The 14,342-nt window shown below is 41.9% G+C and overlaps 1 protein-coding gene across 1 annotated transcript; it reads right to left on the bottom strand.

Moving 5' to 3' along the window:
* Positions 1-935: 935 nt before the first annotated feature.
* Positions 936-12,631, bottom strand: LOC135540339 (zinc finger protein 23-like). Its single transcript, XM_064966930.1, has 2 exons — positions 12,390-12,631; positions 936-3,545 (listed from the first exon to the last, which is right to left on the bottom strand). The coding sequence occupies exons 1-2, from the start codon at positions 12,580-12,582 to the stop codon at positions 2,383-2,385; spliced, it is 1,356 nt and encodes a 451-aa protein (XP_064823002.1). The 5' UTR covers positions 12,583-12,631; the 3' UTR covers positions 936-2,382.
* Positions 12,632-14,342: the final 1,711 nt, after the last annotated feature.

Genomic DNA, 14,342 nt, shown 5'->3' with positions numbered 1-14,342 from the left:
GGACTAGAAGGTCGAGGGTTCGAGACCTGCTCCCTGCTGTTTCATTACATTGGTGTCAGAAGTGGGATTATTTGTCAAGCATCGATCATCATGCCACCTGGAAAATACCCTCGATATTTATTGGAAAGGAGCATCAAACTCATCACCTTGCACTTTCCCCACCCTGTGACATGCATCATAACTGATTTAATCTGTAACCTTGTCAATAAACTGCATATCCACCCAATTAGCCACCAATCACCCCATTAAAAAAGGTGGAAAAATATTAATTACACCATTCATATGGTGAATGTGGTATCCCACACCCCACGTGGTACGCGTGTGCACCTTTCCCGACGAGTCGTAATGGGAGGACCACACAACATGTCATCGCGTGACTTCAAGTTTACTTCGATATGGTTATAATATCAATATTTGCATATAAAAGCATTCGCAGCGCCATTTCTCGCTTAATAATTTTACCGACACAAAAAATCTATCACCATGTAAAACAAACTAATTATCTGTCGGCATTTATTAAATCGTACCGAAACTTCCTGTTTCAATCACAGCTGTCGTTTTTATTTTTTAAAATACAGTATGACTTTACTCATAACTGGATGGCAACGTGGTTAGGGACTATTTACAACACTGAAGGACAATGCTGTATGGTTATGTCTTGAAAGGGTATAGTCTGTCAGAATTGACTTTTTGTAACAGGCTAGGATAATTAGGTTAAGGTTAGGAAAAGAGTTTGGGTTGGCAAAAAGACCAAGACTTAACACCACATTTTAATGGGCTTTGACCATCCTGGCCAAGTGGGTTGTTTAGGTTTTAAGTTTAGGGTGTGTCTTGGGGTGAAGTGGGCTGTAAAAGCTTCTGATTGGGATTTTGTCTGTGCTCAAATATGGCTGTCTCAGATGAAGTTGTTTATCATGATGTGAAATAGCCCAGAGGTTTAATTTGGATATTGAGGACTTTATAACTCATCCTGATCCTCACACTCAATGTAGTTTGCAAAATTTCAATCATTAAGCTGTTCTGAATACTCACTAACTTAATACATTATGCAATACATAATTCAGTGTCCTATTCTATGTGCTTCGTGGGAATGTTAGCAGTTACACATGTTACCATCATATCTCTTCTGTTAGCCACGGGAAATGTCATACACCTACTTACCTTACAGCCTACAGTATGAGCATGGCACAAAAATGTACATTTCTCACACTCGCTGTTTAACATATCTGCTTACTCTTACAATTACAACTCTCTCTCTCAACCAATGGGAGTAACTCTTGCAATGTATTTATGTGTCAAACTTACCCATTGTAATCACATCATCTGGCTCTGAGGATCTTCCCTCAAGAGAAGGCCATTTCCCAAACTATTTAATAAAATGTCATATTGCATTTGGTCTCTGTTCTCAATTAAGTTAATCGTGTACTAGATTTAAATGCCTTAAGTAGCCTAAGCATACACACTAAAGCCAAAACATATATTTTTTAAATTATTTCAATTCAATATCTATTTTATTTTAACATTTGCTAAGCTGCATGGCGGCAAAAGACAAAGGAGAGCGCTTATTTTTTTAAACTTATTTTCCATTTTCTCACAGCAGATATATTACAGACAAAGTAAAACTATGCCTCAATAACAACACCGTTACATGAACATCCTACATGACAGCACAGATTGTCCATATATTCTCAGCTTGGTATACAAAAAACAAACAATGAATTCAAAAATAAATCACAGAATGTGGAAGGGTGTAGGACTGTCTATCCTACAGTAACAGCAATTCAGTGGTCACTATATGCATTTATATAGATTTACAGCATCTTCACCTTTTAAACATTTTTTTTTTTTACTATATGACTGTGACATATGGTCTTGTTACCTAGTTACCAGAGCTTCTCAAAAGGGTTTCTCCTGGGTGAACTTTTTTTTATTTTCTTCCCCCTAGCACTACATAGCTGATTCAAATAACCAACTCATAAAACTTTGATGATGATTTGAAATCAGTTGTGTAGTGCAAAGCAAAAAAACAAAAACGTGCACTCGGGGAGGCCTAGGACCTACTTTGGGAAACCTTGCCTTAAGATGAACACAATAAATATAAGTTACTCTGGATAAGATTTAAATGTATCACACTACATGCTTCTGTGTACATTACATGTCTTCTGTCACTGAATGATCACTGCAGGAGATTTCATTGTTCTCCCAAAGATGAATCAGTGAAAATTCTTGAGGGGTTAGGGGCTAATTACAATCTCCATTCTGAAAGTGACCCTCTAAGTTCAGCAACATGTGACATTGGAAGGAACGCAACGTGAGTCGCTTGGGGTGCGGTGTTGGTTTGGAATTGGGGGCACTGTTTGTACATGTTCTTCATGTGCTTTCTCAGGGTCCCCACATGACTAAAGCTTCTGCTGCACTGGCTGCACTGAAACAGTTTCCAGTTCTTTCCAATGTAATCCGTTGGTGGAGACTTCGTTTACTTGCTGAGACAAAGGATTTCTCACAAAAATGGCACTTATATGGTCTCTCCCCCGTGTGGTTCCTCATATGCACGGTCAGGCTGCTCGAGTGTTTGAAGCATTTGCCACATTCTTCGCACCGATACGGTTTTTCCGCTGTATGAGTCCTCATATGCTCTTTCAGGTTTTGCTGCTGCCTGAAGCCTTTGCCACATTTTTGGCACCAATATGGTCTCTCTCCTGTGTGGACACGCATATGCGTTCTCAGTTTAGCATTACAATGGAAACATTTGCCACAAATATGACAAAAAGGTTTTTCTGCAATGTGAGATTGTTGGTGTTCTATCATACATTGAGAAGAGTTCATGTTTTTTCCACACACACCACACATATGTTTTGCATCATTTGCATGTACTGTTTGCGCATGATTAATTAAAGCCACCAGAAATTTAAAAGACTTCCCACACACTTTGCAACAAGGAGCAGCATTGCCATGACTGGCTGATTTCTGATTGGTCATCGCATCGGTTTTCCAGCCCTCTGCAGAGGTATTGGAATTTTGTCTCTCATTTGTCCACATTCTCTTTGATTTGAGTAGCTTTAACACTGGTAGTAGCTTTAACACTGGCACCCCCCCATTAACATTTTCACTGACTTCACATTGAGCTCCATTTACTACAGCGACGGGCGGAGAGTAACTGTTTGATTCTGTTCCTCTGTAAACTTCGCCATCAGGTTCAGTTTCCATCTCTGTGGTTGTGCTGATGCATACTAAGTCTCTCTCTCTGGTCTGCATTGTTAGGGTTTGGGAAAGTCGTGAGGGCTGAGGGGGGTCCTGATCACAGTCATTTTTCACACAGGAAGGAGTGAATATGAACTCTTTGATATCAGACTCCAGCCCCTGAAGCTGCTCTTCCTCCTGTCTGGTCTTGATCTCCTCCTGTTCCTCTTTAATCTGTGTGTGATCTGGGTCCTCCTGTTCCTCTTTAATCTGTGTGGGGTCTGAGTCCTCCTGCTCCAGACCTGGGCTCCACTCCTGCTCACAGGGAACCTCCTCAGGGACAGGGACAGTGAGCTGCTGGGGTTCTGGAGTGATGGAGAAGGTAACATAAGGGAAATAGGCCAACATAAAATGTACAATACTTTTGATACTGTTAATCTTATAGTCTGATACTAAGATTTACGGGTGATTCCTCACAAAACTAGAACAAAACCATGATTTTGGGGATTTTCACCAAATGTAATCTATAGAAGGAAGAAGGATTCTTGAAATATCTTAAAGCATGATTAAGAAATAATGATTTGAAGTTGGAATATTGTGACAATTTGTCCTTACCCAGGCCTCTTACGACATGTTTCATCTGTACGTGCTACAAAGCAAAAGTATAATTTGAAGCTTTATTGCTTGCTCTGTAATATGAGTAGTATTATCTATTCTTTTATGTTCAACAATATATTGAAACTTTTGCCATATAAAATATTTTCAATATTCATGTTTATATTTGTCAGTACTCATAAATTTAAGCAAATCGTTAGAAATGTAAATACTACTCATATTATACAGAGCAAGCGGTAAAGTTACACATGACACATATGTTTACTCTGTATCACCTACAAATGAAAGAGTCTTAAAGGAGGCCTGGGTAAGTCCAAAATGTCACAAAAAGCCTTGTCCACCTTCAATTAATAATTTCTGCTTTAGAAAAACGTTATTGTCGACGCAATGTGGAAATTTGTCTTTGGCTTCACCCCATAAAAACAGACATTAATACACCATCATGAGCATATCATTCTCAAAAATCAATTTGTACTTTGTAAACCATACAAAGTGCTACAGTGCCATTGCAGTTATAAGGTCATATGTTGAGTCATTGGTCTAAATCTGGTCTATTTATAATCTTCTCATTGATGAGACAGGTGGGCCACCCTAGCCCTTGATCATGAATAATTTACATTACATGACACTAGAGTCATTGGAAGAAGGTGTCTTCTATAGGGGGGAGTTTTGTTATGCTCCACAACGCTCAATCTGAACTTTAAACACACGTCACTTGCGTAAGGTATTGAAAGTAGAAGGATTTTATCTTTCATATCAGCGAGAAATCATTGAAAAAAAAAAAAAAGGTTCAATTGATACACCTTGATAGTGTTAGTCTTCCCACATGGCCATATCTCCATGTTACAGAGCTTGTTTCCGGAAAACAGACAGAAGACAAGAGGCGAACCACCGGTGTAAATGAGCTATCTAGCATGCTCTGAACTACTATGTGTAAGCGTAACTCGGGAAGTGCAGGCCCCCATAGCTGTATGGATCTTTAACCGCTACAGTATGTCAACCTTTCTTATTTGAAGGATTCTTTCTCGCTGATGAAAGGGCCATGTGTTTCAAAAGCGATGATTGACGTTTCGAAGCGTTAAAACATCGTTGTGATTTAAGTTCACGAGGCAGTCGTGGGAGAAGCAAATGTCTGAGAACTGCAGAGAGAAGGCAGAATGCCTCCTAGAGTTTGAGAGCTAGGTCCACCCCAAAGTACCACATCATGATGACACTCAACTGTCTCGATCAATGAGTAAAACATTTGAAATATACAAGATTGCGGCGTATATATATATATATATATATATAGCTCCTAATGGAGCATAACATTTATTTTAATAATGGAGCATTTTCTAAATTCAAACGCAATTGGACACAGACATTTTAGAAGATACTATCTTGGTTCTCGTTAAAAAAAACATTTAAAAAAAATGTATCGCCAAGTTAAGGGTGGTTGACAGTTCTGTGTTAGGGTTGACCCCGCCCCCCCCCCCAAAATATTGGTTGACCGAAAGTAATCTGTTCTGTTGTTGAAATTTTTAAACGTGAACACTATCAGTCAAAAGTTTTAGAACACCTACTCATTCAAGAGTTTACTTTTACTATTTCTACATTGTAGATTTAAATTATTATTCTACATTGTAGAATAATAGTGAAGACATCTAAACTATGAAATAACACATATGGAATCATGGAGAAACCAAAATAAGTGTTAAACAAACCAAAATATTTTATATTTGAGATTCTTCAAATAGCCACCCTTTGCCTTGACAGCTTTGCACACACTTGGCATTCTCTCAACCAGCTTCACTTGGAATGCTTTTCCAACAGTATTAAAGGAGTTCCCACATATCAATTTGTAAGTCGCTCTGGATAAGAGCGTCTGCTAAATGACTTAAATGTAAATGTAAATGTAATATGCTGAGCACTTGTTGGCTGCTTTTCCTTCACTCTGCGATCTGACTCATCCCAACCAACTCAATTTGGTTGCTGTCACCTCCCGAGTGGCGCAGTGGTCTAATGCACTGCATCGGAATGCTAGCTGTACCACTAGAGATCCTGGTATGAGTCCAGGATCTGCCGCAACCGGGAGACCTACGGGGCGGCGCACAATTGGCCCAGCGCTGTCCATGTTAGGGGAGGGTTTGGCCGGGAGGAATGTTCTTGTCAAATCAAATGTTATTTGTCACATACACATGGTTAGCAGATGTTAATGCGAGTGTAGCGAAATGCTTGTGCTTCTAGTTCCGACAATGCAGTAATAACCAACGAGTAATCTAACTTAACAATTTCACAACAACTACCTTATACACACACAAGTGTAAAGGGATGAAGAACATGTACATAAAGATATATAAATGAGTGATGGTACAGAACGGCATAGGCAAGATGCAGTAGATGGTATTGAGTACAGTATATACATATGAGATGAGTAATGTAGGGTATGTAAACATTATATTAAGCCGCATTGTTTACCAATTCAGTTTGTCCGTGATGTGTACGCCACAGAATTTAAAACTTACTACCCTCTCCACTACTGTCCCGTCGATGTGGATAGGGGGGTGCTCCCTCTGCTGTTTCCTGAAGTCCACGATCACCTGCTTTGTTTTGTTGACGTTGAGTGCGAGGTTATTTTCCTGACACCACAATCCGAGGGCCCTCACCTCCTCCCTGTAGACCGTCTTGTCGTTGTTGGCAATCAAGCCTACCACTGTAGTGTCGTCTGCAAACTTGATGATTGAGTTGGAGGCGTGCATGGCCACGCAGTCGTGGGTGAACAGGGAGTACAGGAGAGGGCTGAGAACGCACCCTTGTGGGGCCCCAGTGTTGAGGATCAGCGGGGTGGAGATGTTACCTACCCTCACCACCTGGGGGCGGCCAGTCAGGAAGTCCAGTACCCAGTTGCACAGGGCGGGGTCAAGACCCAGGGTCTCGAGCTTGAAGACGAGTTTGGAGGGTACTATGGTGTTAAATGCTGAGCTGTAGTCGAACAGCATTCTCACATATGTATTCCTCTTGTCCAGATGGGTTAGGGCAATGTTCAGTGTGGTTGCGTCGTCTGTGGACGTATTGGGGCGGTAAGCAAATTGGAGTGGGTCTAGGGTGTCAGGTAGGGTGGAGGTGATATGGTCCTTGACTACTCTCTCAAAGCACTTCATGATGACGGAAGTGAGTGCTACGGGGTGGTAGGTGTTTAGCTCAGTTACCTTAGCTTTATTAGGAACAGGAGCAATGATGGCCCTCTTGAAGCATGTGGGAACAGCAGACTGGGATAAGGATTGATTGAATATGTCCGTAAACACACCAGCCAGCTGGTCTGCGCATGCTCTGAGGACACGGCTGGGGATGCCGTCTGGGCCTGCGAGGGTTAACACGTTTAAATGATTTACTCACGTCGGCTGCAGTGAAGGAGAGTTGTCTCCTTTTGGTAGCGGGCCGTGTCAGTGGCACTGTATTGTCCTCAAAGCAAGCAAAGAAGTGGTTTCGTCTGTCTGGGAGCAAGACATCCTGGTCCGTGACAGGGCTGGTTCTCTTTTTGTAATCTGTGATTGATTGTAAACCCTGCCACATACCTCGTGTCTGAGCCATTGAATTGCGACTCTACTTTGTCTCTATACTGACGATTAGCTTGTTTGATTGCCGTGGAGGCAATAGCTACACTGTTTGTATTCGGTCGTGTTTCCCGTCACCTTGCCCTGGTTAAAAGCAGTGTTTCGTGCATTCAGTTTTGCGCAGTTGTTGCTACCTACCCTCACCACCTGGGGGAAGTCCAGGATCCAGTTGCAGAGGGAGGTGTTTATTCCCAGGATCCTTGACTTAATGATGAGCTTTGAGGGCACTATGGTGTTGAACACTAAGCTGTAGTCAATGAATAGCATTCTCACATAAGTGTTCCTTTTGTCCAGGTGGGAAAGGGCAGTGTGGAGTGCAATAGAGATTGCATCATCTGTCGATCTGTTTGGGTGGTATGCAAATTGGAGTGGGACTAAGGTTTAGGATAATGGTGTTGATGTGAGCCATTACCAGCCTTTCAAAGCACTTCATGGCTACAGACGTGAGTGCTACGGGTCTGTAGTAATTTTGGCAGGTTGCCTTTGTGTTCTTGGGCACAGGGACTATGGTGGTCTGCTTGAAACATGTTGGCATTACTCAATCAAGGATATATTGAAAATGTCAATGAAGACACCTGCCAGTTGCCCGGAGCACACGTCCTGGTAATTAGTCGGGCCCCGCAGCCATTTGTATGTTGACCTGTCTAAAGGTCTTACTCACGTCGGCTACGGAGAGCGTGATCACAGTCGTCCGGAACAGCTGATGCGCTCATGCATGCCTCAGTGCAGCTTTCCTCGAAGAAAGAATACAAATGATTTAGCTCATCTGGTAGGTTCGTGTCACTGGGCAGCTCGCGACTGTGCTTTCCTTTGTAGTCTAATAGTTTGCAAGCCCTGCCACATAAGACGAGCTTCAAAGCCGGTGTAGTATGATTCAATCTTACACCTGCATTGACGCTTTGCCTGTTTGATGGTTTGTCGCAGGGCATAGCAGGATTTCTTGTAAGCTTTCGGGTTAAGAGTCCCGCACCTTGAAAGAGGCAGCTCTACCCTTTAGCTCAGTGTGGATGTTGCCTGTAATCCATGGCTTCTGGCTGGGGTATGTACGTACAGTCACAGTGGAGACAACGTCCTCGATGCACTTATTGATAAAGCCAGTGACTGATGTGGTGTACTCCTCAAAGCCATCGGAAGAATCCCGGAACATGTTCCAGTCTGTGATAGCAAAAGAGTCCTGTAGTTTATCATCTGCTTCATCTGACCACTTTTTTATATACTGAGTCACTGTTGCTTCCTGCTTTAATTTTTGCTTGTAAGCAGGAATCAGGAGGATAGAGTTGTGGTCGGATTTACCAAATGGAGGGCGAGGGAGAGCGTTGTATGCGTCTTTGTGTGTGGAGTACAGGTGATCTAGAATTTTTTCCCCCTCTGGTTTGCACATTTAACATGTTGATAGAAATTTGGTAGAAATGATTTAAGTTTCCTTGCATTAAACTAGGAGCGCCGCCACTGGTTGAGTGGTTCCCCGTTTGCTTATTTCCTTATACAGCTGACTGAGTGCAGTCTTAGTGCCAGCATCTGTCTGTGGTAGTAAATAAACAGCCATGAAAAGTGTAGCTGAAAACTCTAGGCAAGTAATGTGGCCTGCAATTTATCACAATATACTCTACTTCAGGCGAGCAAAATCTAGAGACTTCCTTAGAGACTTAGTGCACCAGCTGTTGTTTACAAATATGCACAGACCACCACCCTCGTGTTCTATCTTGCCGGTGCAGCATATATCCCGCTAGCTGAATATCCAGGTTGTCATTCAGCCACGATCCCGTAAAACATAGGATATTACAGTTTTTGATGTCCCGTTGGTAGGATATTCGTAATCGTACCTCGTCTAATTTATTGTCCAGTGATTGCACATTGGCGAGTAATATTGATGGTAATGGCAGCTTTCCCACTCGCCTCCTGTGGGTCCTCATGAGGCATCCTGCTCTGTGTCCTCTATACCTGCATCTCCTCCTCTTGTAAATAGTGGGGATGTTGGCCCTGTCGGGTGTTTGGAGAATGCCCCGTGCTTCCTGCTTATTGAAGAAAACATCTGTCTAATCCAAGGTGAGTGATCGCTGTCCTGATATCCAGAAACTATTTTTTTTGTCGTAAGATATGGTTGCAGAAACATTATGTAAAAAATAAGTTACAAATAACGCGAAAAAAAACACAATAGCACAATTGGCTGGGCGCCCGTAAAACGGCTGCCATTTCTTCCGGCGCCATTTTGCTGAGCAAATCAAAGTGGAGTGGGACACCATTCTATAGGCCACAATCTACAGCCTGATCAACTCTACGCTAAGGAGATGCCACGCTGAATGAGGCAAATGGTGGTCACACCAGATATTGACTGGTTTTCTGATCCACTCCCCTACCGTAAAAAAATAAGTATCTGTGACCAACAGATGCACAACTGTATTTCTACTCATGTGAAATGCATAGATTAGGGCATACATTTATTTTAATTGACAGATTTCCTAATATGAACTGGAACTCAGTAAAATCTTTAACTGTTGCATTTTTATTTTTGTTGAGAATATTTTACCTAAACCCTCCATGGCCTGAACACTTGAAAAAAATGTACCCTACCCTTTACCCCAAATAAAAAAAACTAAGTGGATAGGAGAGAACATGTCTACTGTTTACCCTCCCTTCTTGGACAGAACAGAGCATTAGATAATTTTACTTTAGCTGAATCTTATTTTAATACTATAAAAATTACCAAAATTAGAGGCTAAGAATGGACAGAGACATAGCCTGTGTTTAACTTATCATACTTCTCCAATGCCAAATTAGTGTGTCTTGTTTGCAACAAAACTGTTCCTGTTTGCAAATAATAGGAATCTGTGCATGGTAGGCCTAACCTTCCACCCCAGACAGAGTAGGCCTACTGATGCAGAGACATTTAAGATTAACTGCTGGCTACACTTCTTCCATGGCTCAACCCAATGAGAGAAGGTCACAAGTGCTTCCCTAAAAGCTGTCTGGGTTTAAACATCTATTGTACAGAAAGTAAACATCTTAATTGATAATGACAGAATTACTTTACTTGTCAAGCAAAATCAGCCTTTGAATGTCAAAGAAACAAAACAATGATATCCCCATATGCATCGGAGTCACGTCTTTCCAGGGTAATTTACAGCTTGGTTCTAGCATAAAAGCATTGAATCGGATCCATTTTATTTTATTCAAAATGTTAAGCTAACAAGGGGTAGGCCTGTGCTGTTGGGGGCATTTTCTTTAATAAAAAGGTAGGCCTGTGGCATACCCTCTCATACCCCTCAATTAGTCTTGGCTTTAACAGCCCTTCACTGACATGGAGGTAGGCTATTTAAAGTGTGCATGGTGGGTGGAAAAATTGACTGACAAATCAATGGATATAGCAGCCTGTAGCCCAATTCCATCCATCAAAAAGGTAGGCCTACCTCATTTCTTAAATTGGAAGAAATAGGCTCCAACAAAGCCCTCTTGTTCAGTCTAATTCAAATGAAGACTGTTGAAATTAATTATGCCTACTTTCAGCACCACGAGCTGTCTATTTCCTCAGCTGCTGCTTTAAGTTACTAGCATCTGGCCTATTGTGAAGTCAATAACTAAATACATAATGTGAAAGAAACATTGTTTTTAATGAAATCTATTATAGTAGTAGCAAGCTATCAAAGTTGACCTATGTTCCTCCTCATCTTCACGCTCTCCTTCTCAAACTGAACAGAATATAGGCTATAGTCTAGTCCACGAGCAAGAAAATAAAAAATATATTTACATTAGAAACCTTTGACTCGCCTCCTTTTCTGCCACCTACGCAACACAGTCAATGGTTAAGCAGCAACACAGTCAATGGTTAAGCAGCAACACAGTCAATGGTTAAGCAGCAACACAGTCAATGGTTAAGCAGCAACACAGTCAATGGTTAAGCAGCAACACAGTCAATGGTTAAGCAGCAACACAGTCAATGGTTAAGCAGCAACACAGTCAATGGTTAAGCAGCAACACAGTCAATGGTTAAGCAGCAACACAGTCAATGGTTAAGCAGCAACACAGTCAATGGTTAAGCAGCAACACAGTCAATGGTTAAGCAGCAACACAGTCAATGGTTAAGCAGCAACACAGTCAATGGTTAAGCAGCACACAAACGTTTTTGATTAGCTGAGCAGGCTGGGGCTCAGGGTTGGACTATCCATGCAGCCTAGTTTTATTTACATGACCCCAGCAGCTCTTAGAAATATAACTCTGCGCTTCTCCGTGCATGCACTTTGTAGCCTATATGCTATGGATCATTTGATTGAAACCACGCTAAATAGCTTGGAGGCGCACTTGATTTGGCGCTCCAGCAGAGAATCATGAGGGGCAGCATCGATGTACAAAACATTAAGGGCACCTTCATAATATTGGGTTTCACCTCCCCTTTAGCCATCATAACAGTCTCAATTCGTCGGAGCATGGACTCTACAAGGTGTCAAAAAAGTTCCACAGGGATGCTAGCTCATGTTGACTCCAATGCCTCCCACAGTTGTGTCAAGTTGGCTGGATGTCCTTTGGGTGGTGGACCATTCTTGATACACTGGAAACTATCGAGCGTGAAAAACCCAGCAGCATTACAGTTCTTGACACAAACCAGTACATACGCCTGGCAGTTACTACCATACTCGTTCATTGTTGCAATTCTTTTTGCACTTAAATATTTTGTCTTGACCATTCACCAAATGCCTCAAGGCTTAAACATCCTTATTTAACCGGTCTCCTCCCTTCATCTACACTGACTGAAGTGGATTTAACAAATTACATCAATAAGTTATCAGAGCTTTCACCTGGTCAGTCTATGTCACGGAAAGACATTAAAGACTACCCTTAATGTGTCCTTAATGTTTTGTACACTCGGTGTATAGGCTAATAAAGCAAATAATTATAAAACACTTATACATACTGACACTTCATTATTGCAAATGACTTGACCCTCCCCTGGACTACATTAAAAAAATACTTGACCCTCCCCAGTCAGTCAGCCTGTTAACTACAAACCTGTTTTACGTAATCTTATCTCTGGTTTGTAAATCGAATCCAGTAGTCTTTGTAGTCGTTTGCTCTCCTCATTTGCGCGGGACATTTCTTCCTCGTACACTGTTATCATTTTCTCCACTGCCCCAAATATCTCCACAGCCACCGCTGTTAATTTCTGAGTAAGAAACGCATTCAACATCTGTAGTTTGGACATTTTCAGTAGCGTGAAAGACGAGCAGACGACCTCAGATAAGTGTCTCGTTAGCAACAAAAAAATACTTCCGGGTCACGGAATTTCGCACATTTTCTAAATAAAAGCCTCCTCACATAGTAGTCGGAAATGCTCCATTCTTCTTCGGTGAGGTTTATCGGCGGTTGGCATCCAAAGTTATGGTATTACCGCCACCTACTGTACTGTGTGGGCCAGAGACGGGGAGAAACGAAATCTTACCAACCAGCCCTTTGCACTTAAAATATAACTATCTAATGATATTCTCCTCAATATACTCTTTAAAATGTCCTATATCCCCTTCATGCTAGACCTCAACCTCTTTCTCTCTGATACTGCCCACTGTGGCAATACATGCTCCATGGTCTCTGTTTCCTGGCAATAACCACACCTTCCTGTTGGATGCGTTCCTATCACATTTAAGTTCTTATTCAACCGGCTGTGTCCCACCCTTAATCTTGTAAAACATAGCCTCCTCTCTTAGGTCCCGTCCTGCCATCCTCCCCTCGCTGACTTTCCTTTGTACTTGAAATAAATGTCTGCCCTTAGTATCTCTATTCCACTGCTCCTGCCATCTCTGCACCATCACTGTCCATATCAGGCTTTTTGCCTCTGCCTTGCTCATTGAAACTACAACATCAGCATCCCCACTGCTAAGTGCTTGTTTAACCAGTACATCAACTGTCTTGTTCCCCTCCACCCCACATCGGCTGGGACCCAAGTAAATCCTATCTGTATACCCATCTGTCTAATCCTGCCATGGGTTTGTAACACCTCATAAAGCAGGTCTTGTCTGCTACGTGAGCTAAAGGACTGGAGACTCATCAACACTGCACATGAATTAGAGCAAATAGCTACTACTAACGACTTACTTCACCCACTGCAAGGCCAACAGTATGGCCAGCTAGTCTCTCCAACACTTCTAGATCACCTACTGGAGGCGGGAGTAGCCGTGGTGGATTTGCAGGAATAGCTACCATTGGACTAAACTTCCTTCCATACAGTGCCATCTCCTTCGCCTGGGTATTACCCACCCACCCAAAGCTTCTATCTTTCCTCATGTTCCCAGCATGCCTGTAAAATCCCTTTCTCAGGATGAGACACCCTATGTTCCTGTAGGTTGACCCAATATTTCTTTGTCAGCTGCTGTCTCCTAATCTGCAATGGCATATCCCCCATCTCCACCTGTAGTGCTGCCACTGGGGAGGCCCGAAACGCCCCACTACATATTCTGAGTTCTTGCCCCTGTAGCCTTTCTAATGAAGTCTGATCTGCTGAACCATACCCTATACTGCCATAGTCTATTACAGATCAGAACAATGCAACATCAAATCAAATCAAATTTTATTTGTCACATACACATGGTTAGCAGATGTTAATGCGAGTGTAGCGAAATGCTTGTGCTTCTAGTTCCGACAATGCAGTAATAACCAACAAGTAATCTAGCTAACAATTCCAAAACTACTACCTCATAGACACAAGTGTCAGGGGATAAAGAATATGTACATAAAGATTTATGAATGAGTGATGGTACAGAGCGGTATAGGCAAGATACAGTAGATGGTATTGAGTACAGTATATACATATGAGATGAGTATGTAAACAAAGTGGCATAGTTAAAGTGGCTAGTGATACATGTATTACATAAAGATGCAGTAGATGATATAGAGTACAGTATATACGTATACATATGAGATGAATAATGTAGGGTATGTAAACATTATATTAGGTAGGATTGTTTAAAG

Source organism: Oncorhynchus masou, chromosome 5, assembly GCF_036934945.1.
Source record: "Oncorhynchus masou masou isolate Uvic2021 chromosome 5, UVic_Omas_1.1, whole genome shotgun sequence".
Taxonomy (NCBI): domain Eukaryota; kingdom Metazoa; phylum Chordata; class Actinopteri; order Salmoniformes; family Salmonidae; genus Oncorhynchus; species Oncorhynchus masou.
Note: the sequence above shows the minus strand (reverse complement) of the source record. Positions and strands in the feature narration are given on the sequence as shown.

What these genes read in the sequence shown, in the direction of transcription:
- LOC135540339 (XM_064966930.1), bottom strand. Translation starts at nt 12,582, where the DNA reads ATGTCCAAACTACAGATGTTGAATGCGTTTCTTACTCAGAAATTAACA. An exon ending in GATAAGATTACGTAAAACAG is followed by an intron (nt 3,546 to 12,389) that starts GTTTGTAGTTAA and finishes CCATCACTCCAG; the next exon opens with AACCCCAGCAGCTCACTGTC.